Source organism: Podarcis cretensis, assembly GCF_951804945.1.
Source record: "Podarcis cretensis genome assembly, chromosome: 3".
NCBI classification, from domain to species: domain Eukaryota; kingdom Metazoa; phylum Chordata; class Lepidosauria; order Squamata; family Lacertidae; genus Podarcis; species Podarcis cretensis.
The window spans coordinates 109,010,683-109,023,107 of NC_137172.1; the positions used below are offsets into that span (position 1 = coordinate 109,010,683).

At 41.5% G+C, this 12,425-nt stretch overlaps 1 protein-coding gene across 4 annotated transcripts in view; it reads left to right on the top strand.

Annotated features, from left to right (window-relative positions):
• KIF16B (kinesin family member 16B) overlaps nucleotides 1-12,425 on the top strand; it is a 110,552-nt gene that overhangs the window by 27,343 nt on the left and 70,784 nt on the right. For all 4 annotated transcript variants that reach the window (XM_079969655.1, XM_079969656.1, XM_079969658.1 and 1 more), the window contains 3 exons: nucleotides 600-775; nucleotides 2,323-2,388; nucleotides 5,662-5,721. In XM_079969655.1, coding sequence (XP_079825781.1) covers nucleotides 600-775; nucleotides 2,323-2,388; nucleotides 5,662-5,721 — 302 coding nt within the window. The remainder of the gene's footprint in view (nucleotides 1-599; nucleotides 776-2,322; nucleotides 2,389-5,661; nucleotides 5,722-12,425) is intronic.

The window sequence follows — 12,425 nt, forward strand, 5'->3', positions numbered from 1 at the left end:
TTGAGGAAAAAACATAAACCTTTGGGAGGATTAATAGATTATATTTTAAATGAATGGGATATAAGAATGTAAACAAGATGATAAATTGCGGGTAAGAATTGACAATGATGCAAGTGGGAGCAGGAGACGTGAGGGAGTCCAATGAAGCTAAGAAAATATGTTATGATATATGTTTCATTGTTTTTTATTTCTGCATTTATGTTTAAAAATTTTAATAAATATATTTAAAAAAAAAAAAAAGGAATTCGTTCATTCCCCCCGCCCCAATATAGTCCGGCCCACCACATGGTCTGAGGGACAGTGGACCAGCCCACGGCTCAAAAAGGTTGCTGACCCCTGATTTAGATAATGTCCAAATTATGGTGTATCATATTTTGCGGAACACCTCCCTTTGTCCTCAAAGAAAATTGGAATGGTGGGATTTTTAATGCTACATAATGAAACTGTGAACCAAATTAATGCAGTATTTCCCCCCTAAAATGCCATCCTACTCACAACAGTGCAGCATACCGTTTGCTTTCTCTCCACCCACACTGGGTTTCTAAGATTTCTAAATGATATATGTACGTATAACCTAATTTTGAATTTATTTTCCGTAGCCATTTCACCTGCTGATGTCAATTATGGAGAAACCTTAAGCACCCTTCGCTATGCAAACCGAGCTAAAAACATAATCAACAAGCCTACCATTAACGAGGATCCAAACGTCAAGCTAATTCGTGAGCTTCGAGCTGAAATAGCCCGGCTGAAAACTCTGCTTGCTCAGGGGAATCAGGTTAGCTTTGCACTTGAGGCATGAGTGGTTTCTTTGAGTGACACTAGGGCTGTCTTAAGCATATGCAGGGTACAAAAATCCGCCCGGCGCGCCACCCCCCCCGGACGGAGCTGCTGCGGCCGCAGCTTGGTCGGATGCCGGGTGTTGGCGTCAGGGAGGGGGTTACAAATCAAATAAAATGGCCAGGGACTCCACCAAGCCAACTTCTTTGTTGCCTGCGTTGCCCTCCCTGCTCACATGTTGTCCTCCGTCTCCAGCAAGGTGCCTAAAATTTGGGAGGTAGAGAAAGGGAAGGAGGAAAGTTAAGGCGGGCGGTCGCCGGGCACCCAAGTGTCAAGCCTCTGCGGGCAGCTTGAGAAAGCCCATCCGGGGGCCCGGAGTGCCCACTCACTGTCCCACAGCACCTTAAGACTTTGACCATGACTCCGCCGTCAGATGCTGGGCTGGAGGGCAGGGGGTTGGGTGGAGAGCCGGCCGCAGCAGAAGAGCCTGCCGTCCCATGAGAGCCCAGCGCCCGGGTGCCCTGCACCCCTAGCACCTATGGGTAAGACCACCTTGAGTGACACTATGTGTTTCTGTATTTTAAGGATTGTTAAATACACACATGCACAAACACATACACACACACAGAGAGAGAGAGAGAGAAGATAATTGGGGAGTAGGAAGAGAAGCTGGAATGCCACGTTAGAGAGAAGAAAACAGGACAAAGCACTGTTTGGGTGCATGAAGCAGGACAAGGGACTGAGTGATGTAGGAGAATCAGCACAAAGAAAATGAGTCCCCAACAGATCTGTTCTACCTGCTTTTTACTTTGGACAGGAGCCAGAGAGTCCTTAGGAGGATGTAGAATTTGTATGGACTTTAAAGGAAGTACCGTATTTTTTGCTCTATAAGACTCACTTTTTCCCTCCTAAAAAGTAAGGGGAAATGTGTGTGCGTCTTATGGAGCGAATGCAGGCTGTGCAGCTATCCCAGAAGCCAGAACAGCAAGAGGGATTGCTGCTTTCACTGCGTAGCAATCCCTCTTGCTGTTCTGGCTTCTGAGATTCAGAATATTTTTTTTCTTGTTTTCCTCCTCCAAAAACTAGGTGCGTCTTGTGGTCTGGTGCGTCTTATAGAGCGAAAAATACAGTATATCATTTGTGGATGTTTTCAAGCTTCTTGTGTGCAAGTTTCCTGAAAGACCTAAAAACTCCTTGACTTGTACAGAAACATCTGTCTTCTGTGAGGCGCAGTGCGAGAGCTGGAGAACAATCTGCAGCCAGGAACCAATGATCCCGTTTTTCAAATAAAAACAAATTGTTTTAATGATTCTTTTGAGAATCATTACTCCTAGATGATTTCCACTTAAGGCATGCTAAGACCTATTGATATATGGCTAAGGACAGTGGCCTAAAATTGCAATATACGACTGCAGTCCTATGCATGCCCCTGAGAGTAAGACTCATTGAACCCAACTGAATTCTTAAATAGAAATCAATAGTATTGCAGTGTAGGCTATCTTTTGTTTTTATATCTTTAATGTTTATTTTGTCTGCTTCACCTAGATTGCACTTTTGGATTCTCCAACAGCCCTAAGTATGGAAGAAAAGCTTCAACAGAATGAAGCCAGAGTAAGTTTTAGTTCAAACACTTCATCTGTGTCTGAATTCTTGGCAGATTTGCAGGTTTTAAGTTATGTGTTCTGTTTTAAGATGCTTGATATGCTGTACTTCAGTAAACATGGTTCGGGCGGCTTGTAGAATATATAAAACAATTAAAAATCCATAAATAGAATAAAAACAAGAGAGGAAAATATTTTGAATTCAAACTGCTATGTACTCATAGTTGTCCCATCCAGAAAGGCTTTTTCGGGGGGGAAACACAAAGAAAGAAACACAAAATGAACTGCTGAGCTAAAGTCACACATGTTTCCACGTACAGTAATGTAGTTTTGGTCTAATTCTTAATGTACACTCCCTTACATTTTGCTAAGTGTATCAGTCTTTCAAAGGAATAGTTGTGAACTCAGAGAACTTAGGACACATTTCCCACTACTTTCATTTTACCTCTACTATGGTAGTGGGGTGCCTGGTGCCTAAAGGAGTAGTTTAAATTTTAGCTCCAATAGTTGCCCTTATCTTGGCACAGGGCTTGTCCCAAATCACTGCTCACAGGATTACCATCCAGCAATAGGCCTACCAAATCTTGTTTCCAATTGATTTCCAAACCCCTTAAACTGGGCTACTTAAAATTTGTACACAAAAATTTGGAGTCAAAGTAACCTAAATCCTGAATTGAATTCAGGGGCCTGTACAAATTATGAAAACACTTCGCATAAGTAGATATTTGCTTCTACTATTTGTGAGGAGAGGCAAGAAGCTAAATAGGACACTGGAGCCAAATCCTTTGACCACTGGAAATCTTCTGGCTTCTGAGACTTTGCTCTCCCCTTTTTTAAAAATAAATGAAAGCTTGGATTCACAGGAAACTGAATTACAGTACAGCCAATAACTCATTTTGAGTTCCCTGTGTTCTTATGAAATCATGGGGAATACACACAGCCTTGTTCTATTGGCTTTTAAGGCTCCATGATTGCTGATTTTTCCAGTAGGATGGGTAGAAGGGAAATAATTCAATATATTCACAAATGGGATGTTTAGCTTTTGTGAAACGCATATATAGTGCTTCTGCTTTTGGGTAGCTGCAGTTTGATACATCATCTGAACAGACAAACTGTGGTTAACATTAATGATGATTAGTTTAAAATATGCTAATTTTGAACTATAATGTTTAAAGTTGACTTTGGTTTAAATCAGTACATTTCTCAGCACAATTCAAAGTGTTGGTGCTGACCTTTAAAGCCCTGAACGGCCTCGGACTTGTATACCTGAAGGAGTGTCTCCACCCCCATCGTTCAGCCCGGACACTGAGATCCAGCGCCGAGGGCCTTCTGGCGGTTCCCTCATTGCGAGAAGTGAGGTTACAGGGAACCAGACAGAGGGCCTTCTCGGTAGTGGCGCCCGCCCTGTGGAACGCCCTCCCTTCAGATGTGAAGGAAATAAGCAGCTATCCTATCTTTAAAAGACATCTGAAGGCAGCCCTGTTCAGGGAAGTTTTTAATATTTAATGCTGTATTGTTTTTAACACTTGATTAGTAGCCGCCTAGCATGGCTGGGGAAACTCAGCCAGATGGGTGGGGTATAAATAATAAATTATTATTATTATTATATATCAGTATTTCCCAAACTTGAGTCTCCGGCTGTTTTTTTGGCCTACAACTCCCATCATCCCTAGCTAGCAAGACCAGTGGTCAGGGATGATGGGGATTGTAGTCCGAAAACAGCGGGAGACCCAAGTCTGGGAGACACTGGTTTAAATCAATCATAGTTAATGTTAATCACAATTCTGTGTTCAGACGGTAACCAAAAGCTGTGTGTGCATTGAGTGTGATGTGCATTTGTGGATGTCTGTGTTAGACTATGTGGCCCTCATACTTGTGGCATTTGGAGAGACAGAAGTTAGCCACTCTTTCACGAAACCTTAGTTTAAAATAACTTTTGAAAACATTGCATGAAATGTAAACGAGACAAAATGGGTTGAAAACTTAGGTTTCATGTGCTCTTACTCAGTCCAAAGCTGCGATTGGCTTTCATTCCTGTCTGAATGTATCCTCATTTGCTGTATCATGCTTGCCTCTGCATAAGGTGTGAAATGGCATTCATGAGGCAAAGACAATTCTTAAGTAAACCTGAATAAAAATATCAACTGAGTAAAGTGGCCAATATGTCAGATCCTGCTTCTCAGATCTACCCATTATCATTTCCCTTGGAAGCCTAACCTCTCCAAAATGTTCCTCATAGTTGCAGTCAAACCCTGATGTCCAATACTGGCAAATGGCAAAAGTTAGAGTAATTAAATACAGTGGTGCCCCGCAAGACGAACGCCTCGCAAGACGGAAAACCCGCTAGATGAAAGGGTTTTCCGTTTTGGAGGCGCTTCGCAAAACGAATTTCCCTATGGGCTTGCTTCGCAAGACGAAAATGCCTTGCGAGTTCCTGCGGGGTTTTTTCCTTCCCCCCCTTTTTCTAAGCTGCTAAGCCGCTTATCAGCTGATCCGCTAAGCCACTAAAAGCCGCTAATAGCGCTAATCCGCTAAGCCGTCAATGGGTTTGTTTCGCAAGACGAAAAAACCGCTAGACGGAGAGAATCGCGGAATGGATTCTTTTCGTCTTGCGAGGCACCACTGTAAATATCATTTCATTAACTTGTCTTTTTTTCAAAGAGGGGTGAGAAAGAAGTCAAACAAACGTCTGCCTGCCTCCCTGGGAAAAATAAGATTATGTTTGCTACTAACTGTTGTGAACATAGTTCAAAATGAAAAACTTCACAGTGGATGCAAAATGGAATATATTATTCATTATCTTGCAGGAATCAATCCTTACCCTGTTCAGAAATATATTTCTATGCAGGAAGTATATCGAGTGCTTTTTTATTATCTTTTGTTAACCTCATTAGTATGTTGCATGATTGATTCATGATAATTAATGCAAGCATAATGACTGGAATTTCTCCCTGTACTCTATGATAGTCTATAATTTAATGCAATAATTAATTGGTTGTATGGATTAAACTCTCTATTCCCCATGTTTCAGTAGAAAAATGAAAGCCTTTTTTCTTTTAATTGAATATACTTTTTCTTGAATATTGTACCCTAAAAATAGAACAGAATCAGAACCACGTGTGTATGTGTTTTGCTTTTTAATGCAGGAGAACTGGGATTCAGGCATAAATGAATAAAAGTGAGCTATTTGGCTATGCTGATTTCCCTAGAGAACAGACAGAAAAAATGTGAAAATTAAAACTTTGGGTTTTATTTGTGAATAATACTTTGGTTTATCTTGTAGGTGCAAGAGCTTACTAAAGAGTGGACCAACAAGTGGAATGAAACCCAAAATATTCTAAAAGTAAGGGTCATCTAAATGCTTCTTGATTTTCTAAATCTAAATGTTTTAAGAATGGGATCCTGTATTTTGTGTTTATTGAATTTACTTACACCTTGTAGTGCATAGTCTTATACACGGTGTAGTGCAACATCATGAAAGTAAAAAGTAGAGTCCTTAATTCTTACTAAAAATTCTCCCTTATCAAAGACCTTATGTTAAAAGCTTAAGAGAGAACTTCTGAGGAAGAATTTAAAGCAAACATGCAAGTTTTCAGGATATCAAATTAATTAAATCTTTAAAAGTGGTCAAGACTTTCATGCAATCTGGTTTATTCATACTTTCTGCTCAGCACTTAAATAACCCAGTTACTTATGGAAATTATTGTTTTTCAGGTCAATTTTCAAATGTGGTAAAAGGTTTGAATAGGTATAGACAGATTCAAGAGATTCATTAATCTTGTCTTTGCGTGGATAACCATGCATTTAAATGTGACTTAATGAACTGTAGTCCCTTTTCATATCTGGGACATACTGAACCTGCTTCCTCACGCACAGCCATTCCAACATAGTGACATTTTATAGAAACTTAAGCAGCTCACTTTTCATATGTGTGGCGTTAACGGACTTGTCAATGACCCAAGGATATCATACTTCAAAATAAAGTACGCAGTCTGGAATTCAGTGTTGAACTGAAAACTGCCTAGCAGATGGTGCGACAGAATGAACTGATTTGTGTAATTTCTGCCCAGATATTGAATTGGGAATTAGAATATTCACATACTTCAGAATTTTGTGAGGGTTTAGTTTTTTTACAATATAAGGGTTTTTAAACAATGCCATCATTTCTTACTAAAAGTAATTTCTCACTCTCGTGGTGCTGTCCCCCCCCCAAAAAAAGCCTTGCTTTTATTTGATTTCTTTCCCTCTCCACCCAAGTTTGATGTGCCAGTCATGTGTAACTAGCTTATGTTTCATATTTTAGCTTGGATCTGTACAACATGGTTGCTTTAGGGGAAATGGAAACATCAACTAATTTATCTGCTCTACTACACTATTGCATGCTAAAATTCTGTGTCCTGGGAAGAAGCAAACTTTAAGTGTACGGCATAAAATATACTGTTTCTGCAGCATAAAACAGCTGGAAAAGCTGGCTTTCCAGAGCTTATATTGGCTCCCCCTGTACTTTCAATTGCAACTCAGCATTCTCTCGCTCTCCTTTTGCTCTCCTTTATATATACCTATATACCTATCTTTATATATACTTTATATACCTATCTTTATCTATATCTAGATATACCTATCTTTATCTATATCTATTATATACCAACAAAGGTCCGTATAGTTAAAGCCATGGTTTTCCCAGTAGTGATGTATGGAAGTGAGAGCTGGACCATAAAGAAGGCTGATCGCCGAAGAATTGATGCTTTTGAATTATGGTGCTGGAGGAGACTCTTCAGAGTCCCATGGACTGCAAGAAGATCAAACGCATCCATTCTTAAGGAAATTAGCCCTGAGTGCTCACTGGAAGGGCAGATCGCGAAGCTGAGGCTCCAATACTTTGGCCACCTCATGAGAAGAGAAGACTCCCTGGAAAAGAACCTGATGTTGGGAAAGATGGAGGGCACAAGGAGAAGGGGACGACAGAGGACGAGATGGTTGGACAGTGTTCTTGAAGCTACAAACATGAGTTTGACCAAACTGCGGGAGGCAGTGGAAGACAGGAGTGCCTGGCATGCTCTGGTCGATGGGGTCACGAAGAGTCGGACACAACTAAACGACTAAACAACAACAACAACATATACCTATCTTGAAAAACTCAACCTGAGGTCTGTTTTGTACATTACAGATTGAGGGAAGTAGACAAATCTTGACATGACAAGGCACATCCTTAACCTGTTTATTTCTAATGTGACCTCCCAGCTAACATGAAATGGGAGATTTCCAAGAAAAGGAAAGCAATACCACGAAGACGAAGAAGAAGAAGATATTTATACTCTGCCCATCTGGCTGGGTTTCCCCAGCCACTCTGGGCAGCTCCCAACAGAAAATTAAAAGCACAATAAAATGTCAAACATTAAAAACTTCCCTAAACAGGGCTCCCTACAGATGTCTTCTAAAAGTCAGCTAGTTGTTTATTTTCTTGACATCTGATGGGAGGGCGTTCCACAGGGTGGGCGCCGCTACTGAGAAGGCCCTTTGCCTGGTAACAATATCGACCCTCGCTGGTTCATATTTTTAGAATTAACAGTGAGGGAGTGTATTGTCTTTCATTACTTTCTAATATCTATTATCAACCATTGGGCCAGTTGGGATATCACAATGAAGCGTGATTTATTGTGATAGGGAGACACAATGAACCGTGGGCTTACAAACTCCTCCTTTCTCCACCATGGCTATAAGGTGGATTAGAAGCTTTGGCTTCTGTTTTCAATTCTGCTGCAGTTTAGTGTGTTGTCGTGGTTAGAATGTCAGGCTAGGACTTTGGAGACCAGAGTTCAAATCCCGGCTCAGCCTTGAAGTTCACTGGATGACATTTGGCTAGTCAACACCCCCCAGCCTAACCTACTTCATAGGATTGTTGTGAGAAGAAAATGGGGAGTGGGGAGAACCATGTGTGCCACCTTGATTCCTGGAGGAAAGGTGAGATAGAAACATAATAATATAGTGTTGTGCTCAAATCCTAAACTATGGCTAAATCTTAATTATGTGCCCTGATGTGTGGGCTGCAAAAACTATGAATAAGCAATGAACCATGCAAGGGGTAGGTCCATAGTTTCAGGGTTTCCAGCAATCAGGGAAGTGAGGGGTACTTGGGTGTGGGTTTCAGGACCACGGCTAGCAATTCTGTAGCTGAGACAAGACATCCAAGTTGTTTCAGCAGTGTCCAGGAGCAGTCTATAGCCTGGGCTAGGTATTCATCAACTAGAGGCCCCAACCCCTGAACACTTCAAGGGCAAATGCCTTCCTCTGCAGTCACTGGCTGCTTTTAGGCCCTGGGGTTTCAGGCTTTTGGGATGTATCCTCAGGGCTCTCCTGATCTGAGGAGTTGGAGGGCCAGCCGTCTCAGTCTGGTGGCACAGCTGTATGCTTGGGGTTCAGGAAAAAGGATATGTGAGCTCCAGTGACCTTAGTTCCACATTGGATGGGCCAGGAAGTGAGTCCATATCTTACTTGGGCTGCTGTAACTGGACTCTGCCTCATAGGACTCCTGATTGTGAGGCATGACAATAGTTTTTGTTTTAAAAAGAAGCCAGATTCATAAGCCATGGTTTGAAGTTGGATTACTTTAAGATATAGCTAATGGTTTACCATGAACACTTCTACCTGGGTTATTTTAGTCATCCTCCCGAGGGTTCATAGGAAACAAAGCGTGATGTGGGTTCAGCTACAGTTGGGTTTTGGCTGCAGATCATGCTTTGTTGGGAGTGAAACAAAACTATTACCTCTGGTTTAGACATAACACTAGACCAGGCATTGTGGTTTATTCTCTGCACAAGCAAGGAGGAGCAATGCAAGATTGGCTTATTTCATTTTAATTTCACCTTGAAATGCAGACACGGTCAGGTCAGAATGGGTATTTTTTATGTTATGGAAGGAAGCTTAATTTATATTGTGGAGTTAAAATATGCTCCTATGCCCTCATTTTCTGTTGTATTATATGCATGGGAATAGGGTTCATGTATGATTTGGGATTTTGAATAATTCTGGAAGACAAAATCATTTCCCACTTTACCAACTTGAGAGAAGCCATTATAAAATTATGGAGTGATCTCTGTGGTGTTCTCACAAATATTTTATTTGGCAGAATTGCAGATCTCTATTACTCTATTATAGCGACACGGGTGGTGCTGTGGTCTAAACCACACAGCCTAGGGCTTGCCGATCAGAAGGTCAGCAGTTTGAATCCCCGCAACAGGGTGAGCTCCTGTTGCTCGGTCCCTGCTCCTGCCAACCTAGCAGTTCGAAAACACGGCAAAGTGCAAGTAGATAAATAGGTATCGGTCCGGCAGGAAGGTAAACAGTGTTTCTGTGTGCTGCTCTGGTTTGCCAGAAGTGGCTAAGTCATGCTGGCCACATGACCCGGAATCTGTACGCCGGCTCCCTCAGCCAATAAAGCGAGATGAGTGCCGCAACCCCAGAGTCGTCCGTGACTGAACCCGTGACTGGTCAGGGGTCCCTTTACCTTTTATTACAGTCTGAACCTGACAGTTTAGTATAGGATCTGCTTTTGTGAGTTCTCTACATACATACTCAAATGCCTTTCCCCCCCAATGTGTATTTCTGTCTATAATCAATTTCCTTATCTGTGAAATCCAAGTAAGGTGTTGACTAGTTTGACCCATCTGCTGTGTACAGTCATACCTCTGGTTAAAGTAGCTTTGGGCTAAATCTTTTCAGGTTGCGTCCTGCAGCGACCCGGAAGTAACAGAACGGTTACTTCCAGGTTTCACTGCTCCGCACATGTGCAAACACTCAAAATGACGTCACGCGCATGCGCAGAAGCGGCAAATCGCGTCCCGTGCAGACGCAGGTTGCGTTCTGCTCAGGATGCGAACGGGGCTCCAGAATAGATCCCGTTCGCATCCAGAGGTACGACTGTACTGCCTTCCCAGCTTTGTCAATGCAAAATCTAATCACCATGAACTATGTTTTTTGGAGGAAAATTGTTCTCGTGTATGTAGGTGTGTTATTAAAACTGCTCAGTCTCACTTCTCCTTAATGAAAGGATTGCTGATTGGGGAATGAAGAGGGTGGTTTCTTTATTTATCATGTTTTTGAGATCTCTGTAACTTGATCTAAAGCTCTGCCTTAGCAGCTGAATGGATTCAGCAGGCCACATTTGTCCCATGATAGTTGTATCTGTCTTGTGTTATTGACAGAAGGCTATGCTATAGTAACATTGCATATTAAAAATGGGAGAGTAGGCGTCAATTCATATGCTTGTTTATCAGATGGGTCATATAGTGTGAAATCTGTGTGAAACTTCCTGTAACCAATAAGACATTTTTAAAAATTCAGGGTGAGCATTGAGTTGCTCAGAATGCTTCCTTGGCTGCCTTTAATAAGCTGATGCTCTGAATTATGGTTGTTGATAGCACCAAAACCTGAAGAGCTGACTGGACACCAGGAGGCGCTGGGAGCAGGGCTTGTGTTTGTACCCTTTCTCTGTCCCCAGTTTAACCCTTTGCATGTTGAACACACCACACCAATAAAACTTGAGCAGTTATTTCTACCATATACCTGATCCTACAGGAAGAAGGAAATTCATTGCAAGCACTTCAAACTGAATCAGTGTTAATTAATAGGATCAGGGGAGATGAGACGGTGTTTTTGTATATTCGTCAACCAAATATAGCTTATTTATTTCACATGTCTACTTAATTTGGTACACGTGTGTGCAAAATATGAGCAAATAATAGCAGAAAAATGCTTGGAGTCATTTAAGAAAAAAATGTTTAGGATCAAATGGTGTTTCTTTTATTAAAATAACTTGATACATTCATAAGCTTCCCTGGAAGCTTTTCATTCTGAAAAATGCAGTATAGATGCTTTGAATAAATAAATTATTTTCCAGTTCCAAGGAGCACTCCTTGTCTTCACTTCTCTTAACTTTAATTCTTTGTGGTCAGCGTTACTTTTTGTGTACAAAATTTGAATTGTGCTATCCAAGTACAATTCTCCTTAAACAACGCCTCTGGCTATCACTACCTAGTTACACAGAGCTCCCGGAATTTGATCATAATTGTTTTCGGTATTCAATCCCCACCACCCCACATAATCTCTTTTCTCACTTTGTTGGTCATCTTCCCCAATTCTCCACCCTGCCCCAAGACACACTTTATCTAATTTCCTCTTCTTATCCTTGCTCTTCTTTGCTGATTTACTATGTTTAGTCATCTGTGTCATGGTTCCCAGCCCTCCTGTCTTCACCTTCAAAAGTTCTGCATGCTTGCTTGTCCTCCCACCAGCATGCTACAGCTCTTTGTCCCTCAACAATAGTAGCAATATAACTATGACAACAATGCCAACAAGCTGGAATATAAAGCAGGGATTTAAAGCTTTAAAGCCTTCCTCCCCTTCTTCTCCAAACTTTTGTCCTGCTGCTCCCCAGTCGAAATTCATCCTTCCCACAAATATGTTCTGTGCTTACATAGGGCTTTATTGTCATTAGGTCAACGGTTTAATGCCCGGCCAAGGCTTCTGGCATTCTTCTCTGCCAAACTTTCAGATCTCTGAAAAGGCGGCTGCCTCTCAAAACGAATAATCACAGTTGTATCTTTTCTTCCTTCTGCCGAAACCCGAGGGCAAATTCAAACGACTGTTCTGGCATGTTGGTTACCATACTTGTTGAACTGGCTGAAGTTTCGTTAAAGCGGCTTATGCTTCGCCACCGTCCCAAAATGCCAGTTGCCAACATCCTCTCAGTCTTTTGCAAAAGTGAGTTGGTTAAGGATATGGTGCCCCACCTCTGAGCTTGTGGCTAAGCTTAATAGATGACTTTTTCAGTACCAACTCCATTGCCCCATAAACACCACAGCCTGGCAGAATTGCTCTGCAAATTGATCCCGGTGGTTATTTTATTTTATCATTGATTTCCCCTTACTTTAGTGTTTAGAATGTTTCTGGAAAATCCCATAACTTCTAAAAAGTCACCAAGGTTATAGTTTTAAAATTGCATTATTCAGCTATGAAGAAAAAATATCCTGTCCTGGCTGTTCAAAACTT